The sequence below is a fragment of the Crocuta crocuta genome, unplaced genomic scaffold, assembly GCF_008692635.1.
Source record: "Crocuta crocuta isolate KB4526 unplaced genomic scaffold, BGI_CrCroc_1.0 scaffold193, whole genome shotgun sequence".
Taxonomy (NCBI): domain Eukaryota; kingdom Metazoa; phylum Chordata; class Mammalia; order Carnivora; family Hyaenidae; genus Crocuta; species Crocuta crocuta.
Genome location: NW_027529624.1, coordinates 2853103 through 2859102, shown reverse-complemented (window position 1 = coordinate 2859102; position 6000 = coordinate 2853103). Strand labels below are relative to the sequence as shown.

Sequence of the window (6000 nt, the reverse complement as noted above, 5' to 3'; positions counted from 1 at the left end):
GGTTGGGCAGCCCCCCCCCAGAAGCTTCTGGAGGAAAAGCCCCAGGTGTCCCCCGGCATGCCCCATCTCGCGGCGGGGTGCGTGGCCGCCGGCCCTCGGGAGAAGTTGGGCGGCCCCGGGCGGCCGCGGGGCCGAGGGGCCGCGGTTGTGCAGCGGTTGTAAGCAAGATGCAGTAGCACGTGATCCTGGAACGCAAACCCTGATGCCGGTTCCCCGCTGCCCGTGTGTTCTTTTCTCTGACACTTGGCCCCAAGCAGATGCATCACAGGTGAGTAGCGTGTTGTGCTCCGTGCCAGTGATCTCTTTGGGAAACGTTTTGGCAAATCAGACTTCAGAGTGCCGTTCTTTGGTTTTGGTGCCACGGGGAAGGTTACAGGTGCGATTTGCAAATGGATTTATGTCCCAAAGGGGACCAGAAATCCAGGAACCAGAGGTGGGTTGAATACAGTCTCGTGCAACCAAATTTACTCCAAATGTGAATCGTTTCAGATAGCCACACTTTGATTGTTGGCTCATTCACATCTTTTCCCTGTGCCTTTTGAGTTATTTGAGTATCTTGATCTGGATTCCGCAGTGTATTTTTAGCTTAACACCACGCTTCACCTTGAATTTTGCCGGTTACCCTATGGCTCCCATAGTAATGTGGAGGAATTCTTAGTTTGCAGGTTTCATGTTAATGTTTTGAGTACTTTATATCATGGCAGTACAGGTATGTGCCGGATAGAGTTACATTTGGCTGTTGTTTTGGGACCCTTCCATAGGCTGTATGTTTAGGATGAAGAGGATGAATTCATTGAAGTTGCTGAAACTGTCCATTGCATTTTGCAGTGGCTGCATTTCAGTTAGCTTCTGATTATGTCATTCTAAGAAAAAGTTGCAAGATTAGCAACTGGCAAATGGTTTATTCTGTAGGTCAGTTAGAAACACACATAAGCTGTAGAAGTGTGAAGGAAATAATTTTTTTTCCAGGAATGAGTAGGGAAGAAGAGAGAGATTGGTATCTTGATTTTTAGCTCTACTTCCAAGCTTGCTTCCCAGAACCCCGTATGAGAAAGATAGGTACAATAGAATTGCACTTTAGAAAGAGAGTTTTAGGATCTTACTGTAAAATACCTTCATCTGCTTGCTTTCTGTGAGATCTTAGTTACCTTTGGTTTATGGCTGCTGAGGTCATCACATTTCAGTGACTCACGACAAAGCAGGAATCTGCTGAGCCTCATGCTAAACTCTGGTTTGAACTGGTTTGAGAAGAAGGCCTAGGAGTCAACCCAGAAACACCATTTTGATTTTTATCTGGAGATTAGGTATACAGATTAAATTCAGGAATTTTTAGAATGAGACTTGAAGCTATAGACTTTTAGGTGTACTTTAAAAAAATATGGTAGCCATCTGTTATTGGTCATTACTGCCCCAGTGGTTGTAGGGTTTTAATTACATTTGTAGCTGTAAGAAGTTACAGGAAAAAAGGGGCGCCTAGGTGGCTTAGTCGGTTAAGCGTCCAACTTTCGCTTAGGTCATGATCTCGCGGTTTGTGGGTTCGGGCCCCGCGTCTGTGCTGACTGCCAGTTCAGAGCCTGGAGCCTATTTCAGTCTGTGACTCTCTCTCTCTGACCCTCCCCTGCTCACGCTGTCTCTCTCTCTCTCTCTCCTAGAAATTAAAAAAAAAAAAAAATAAAAAAAAGTTACAGGAAAAGTCTTTTAAACAAATCCACGCCTAGAAACTTCCAAAACTATAGGTAGCTGTTGTTTCTTTAGGCTATAAGGATTTTTTTCCATTCTTTTATAGCATAATTAAATACTTGTACTGTTATTAATGTGCTGTCCTTGATGCACCTCATTTGTCATATGCTTCTAGTTGCCTTTTTAGTAAAGATGAAAATGTATTGCCTCATCCAGATCAAATATTTCAGAGTGCCTATTCTATATAAGGTCCTGTACTCTGTTGGCCTTGCTCATTTTATTAATGTCTGAGAGCTTAGTTTTATGAGATACCTGGTCCGGGGTAAGATTAAAGCCTGTGGATGTAGAATAATGCAGGACCAGGTTTAGGTGGGACTTTAAACATAAGTCACGATATAAATACACAGATCCTAATTATTGGAACTATGTAAAAGGCAAAATGGTTCCTTTAGGGTAATTTTCTTTCTAATTGTAGCGAAGAACTTGCTTTCTTTTTTAAAAATATTTTGTCGAAGTATAGTTGACATACAATGTTATGCTACTTTCAGGTATACAACATAATGAGTCAGCTTAGGTTTCTTAAATTAGGCAGACCTGTTTTTAAATCCCAACTCTGCCACTTGTTATGTAATCTTTGATTAAGTTTCTTAGCCTCTCTGAGTCTCAGTTTTGTCACCTATAAAATGGGATAAAAAAATAATACCTATCTCACAGCAGTTATGAGGATTAGGTAGAATCATTACGTTTAAATCACTTCCGTCAGTGCCTAAATGCATATATAATAAGGGGGTAATAAGTGTGAGCCCTTATTATTTTCAAGTTTATTGACAGCTGATACTGATATTTTTTTTACAATAAAAGCCTGTTTAGGTTTGCTTTCACTACTAAGGAATATGTAGATACATTTGATTCCCCATTTCTTTCTTCATCCTTCCCATGTACATAGACACACCCAGAAGAACTTGCATTGCTCTTCCCTATACATATTCTCAGTCTCTGGATTGGCGGTCGTTAGTGACCTCCTTTGGATAACCTGTTGGCTAGCCTGTTGAAATTCTAATGTTTATAATATGGCAGTCTAACATAGGAAATAAGTTACTGATAGTAACCTCCGATAGCGTCTTGTTCAAATCACTGTTATTTTGATAACATTGTTAATGATAATATAAGATGGATTGCCTAAAAAAGTGATTCTCAGATTTTTTTGGCCTGACAAAAATGGTCTGTAGATTCAAACAAACAAACAAAAAGCTAGTGTGATGTATTGAGAAACTTTCTGGCAGTATTTTACCGCATGATCTGTGGTCATCTTAATTGCTGTGTGATTTGGGGCACGTGACATGTCCTTTTTGGGCCTGATTTCCCCAGTTACCTTATTTTGAAGAATTAGTGAGAGAATATGAAGTAACTTTGTATAAAGTATCTAGCAAAGGTTACATAATAAACCTCTCTATATGGAGGATATTAAGATTTTTAGAGAGTTTTATAGCATCACTATCAACAACCATAACCAAATTATGGAAAGAGCCGAAATGTCCATCAGCTGATGAGTGGGTAAAGAAGATGTGGTGTCTGTATACAGTGACATACTACTTGGCAGTCAAAAAGAGTGAAATCTTGCCGTTTGCAACAATGTGGGTGTAACTAGAGTATTATGCTAGGTGAAATAAGTGAGAAAGACAGCTATCCTATGATTTCACTCATGTGGAATCTAAGTAACACAGCAGATGAACATAGGGGAAGGGAAGGAAAAATAAGATAAAAACAGAGGGAGGCAAACCATAAGAGCGTCTCAGAGAACAGACAGGGTTGATGGTGGCATGTTGGGTGGCAGGATGGGCTAAATGGATGATGGGCATCAAGGAGGGCACTGGTTGGGATGAGCACTGGGTGTTATATGTGAGTGATGAATCACTGGGTTCTACACTGGAAACCAATATTATACCACACTGTATGTTAACTTGAATTTAAATAAAATAGATTTAGGGTATCTGGGTGGTTCAGTCTGTTCAGCATCTGGCCTCAGCTCAGGTCACGATCTCACAGTTTGTGGATTCAAGCCCTGTATCGAGTTCTGTGCTGACAGCTCAGCCTGGAGCCTGTTTCAGATTCTGTGTTTCCCTCTCTCTGTCCCTCCCCCGCTCACACACTCTCTCTTTCAAAGATAAACAAACAGTTAAAAAATTAAAGAAAAAAAGAAAAAGTAAATAGAATAGATTTTTAAAAGATTTTTATACAGTTTTTAAAAAATTTAATCCATGGAGGAAATATGGTGCTTCTTCACATTATTAATAATTAAAAAATTTTTTTTTTAATGTTTATTTACTTTTTGAGGGGGGGAGGGGCAGAAAGAGAAGGAGACACAGAATCTGAAGCAGGCTCCAGGCTCTGAGATGGTCAGCACAGAACTTGACTCAGGGCTTAAACTCACAGACCATGAGATCATGACCTGAGCCGAAGTCAGACACTTAACTGATTGAGCCACCCAGGTGCCTCTCATTATTAATAATTTAATTCAGACCCAGTATGACTGTAACTCCTGTGAAAAGAATTAGTAAAAATTCTTTTGAGTGGGTTAAACCAATCATCTACAAAAGTCTGGTATGAAGTAATAGGCCATTTGGAGAAAATACTGTGAGAGAAAAAACTTGGGTATTTAAAAAAAAACTCTTATTGCCATGTGCTCTAAGGATGGCACTTCAGGTAGGGTGCATAGGGTTTGGAACAAAGCACACATGAGTTAAATAATATTTGCTTTGTGACATTGGGTTAATGTCTCTGATGTTTTTATGGTCAAAGTCTTTATGATCAGAAGGAATATGACATTGCTGTCAGAGAGCTGTGAGCATAAAAATGAATTAGTAGTTGGTCAGCTCCCATTTCCCTACCCTGATTGTTTCAGGTTCTGTAGTACCTTGAAACGGAGCCATTGAGATAAGATTCCACCTAACTGTGTGTGTGCTCTTTCCTAGGATGAATGAAATGAACCTGAGCCCAGTGGGGATGGAGCAGCTGACTTCGTCCTCTGTGAGCAACGCCTTGCCAGTCTCGGGGAGTCACCTGGGGTTGGCTGCCTCACCCACTCACAATGCCATCCCTGCCCCAGGTGAGTGGGAAGGGAGAGCGACTGGATTTCAAGCCTTAGTTACATCATCAATTCTAAATGGGGCCCACAGGGAGTCAAAGCTCCTGTAAGAGTGTAAAGGGGAAGCCAAGCAGGTGTGAACAGCACTTCCACGTGTAGCAGCCTAAGCCTAATGGAAGAGATGTTTTTGTGGAGTCCTGGGGTTCTGGTGGACAGGAGTGGCAGTTTTTTCTGATTAGTCCCCTTGTGGGGTTGGTGGCCTTTTCTCTAGAGCTGTAATTTGCTTGGCATTTTATCTAGGCTTACCTGGTTCACATGCTTGGTGCTCCATCCCTGGGTTAAGAGAAGAGAATGAAAGTTACTTTATTAACTTTTCCCAGTAAAAAGGAGAAATTGAGCTTTATTTTCAGTTACGTCCAAAACTGGTACCAGCTGCAAATGTACGAGGCTGAGAATTAAAAGAGGAGGTGGCAGAGATGCCGCGCCCGGGTGGGCCCCGTGAGCCTCAGCGTTCAGATAGGGGTCATACAGGAAAAGCTCTGTCTTCTCTGTCCCTGAACTTTTAAAACCTTTTTATCTGCTTTATTTTCTTTTTCTCTTAAAATAGAAAAAAGAGAAGCGCTTGGTTCTTACCATAGTAAGCTAGTGATTATTAAAGATCTGTGACATTGTAATGTATTGGACTTTCTTTATCAAAATAAGAATTAATGTTTAAGGGTATTTTTATTCCTAAAATTTTTTTTAATGTTTTTTAAATTTATTTTAGAGACAGAGTAGGGGAGAGGCAGAGACAGAGCGGGAGACATAGAATCTGAAGCCGACTCCAGGCTCCCGAGCTGTCAGCATAGAGCCCAGCATGGAGCTCTAACTCATGAACTATGAGACCGTGACCTGAGCTGAAGTTGGACGCTTAACTGACTGAGCCACCCAGGCGTCCCTGAGGAGATTTTAAATCTACAAGTTGTTTAAATAGTTCTCTATAGGGAATTACCTGCTTAATTACTACTATTGCAGCAGTTAAATAAATTCATCTAAACTAGGGTTTCCACATTCCTTTCAGTGTCCACAAAAGAAATTAGAAAAAAATGATTAGTGAACTTATTTGATTATCTCTTAGGCATTCTTTTTAGTGAACGCACTTGTAGAGCATTAAAAAACATTGCCATGGGCAAAAATAAATCACTGCTCAGTTGGTAAGTATTCATTATTATACCTAGTCACAGTAAGTCACTTCC

The 6000-nt window shown here is 40.7% G+C and overlaps 1 protein-coding gene across 7 annotated transcripts in view; it reads left to right on the top strand.

The window, feature by feature from the left end:
* The first annotated feature begins 6 nt into the window (after positions 1 to 6).
* PRDM4 (PR/SET domain 4) overlaps positions 7 to 6000 on the top strand; it is a 50845-nt gene continuing 44851 nt past the window's right edge. For all 7 annotated transcript variants that reach the window (XR_013334645.1, XR_013334643.1, XR_013334648.1 and 4 more), the window contains exons 1-2: positions 7 to 268; positions 4653 to 4786. Coding sequence is in view for 2 of the 7 variants with exons in the window: in XM_077762021.1 (XP_077618147.1) it covers positions 258 to 268; positions 4653 to 4786 (145 nt within the window). In the remaining 5 variants the exon portion in view is untranslated. The remainder of the gene's footprint in view (positions 269 to 4652; positions 4787 to 6000) is intronic.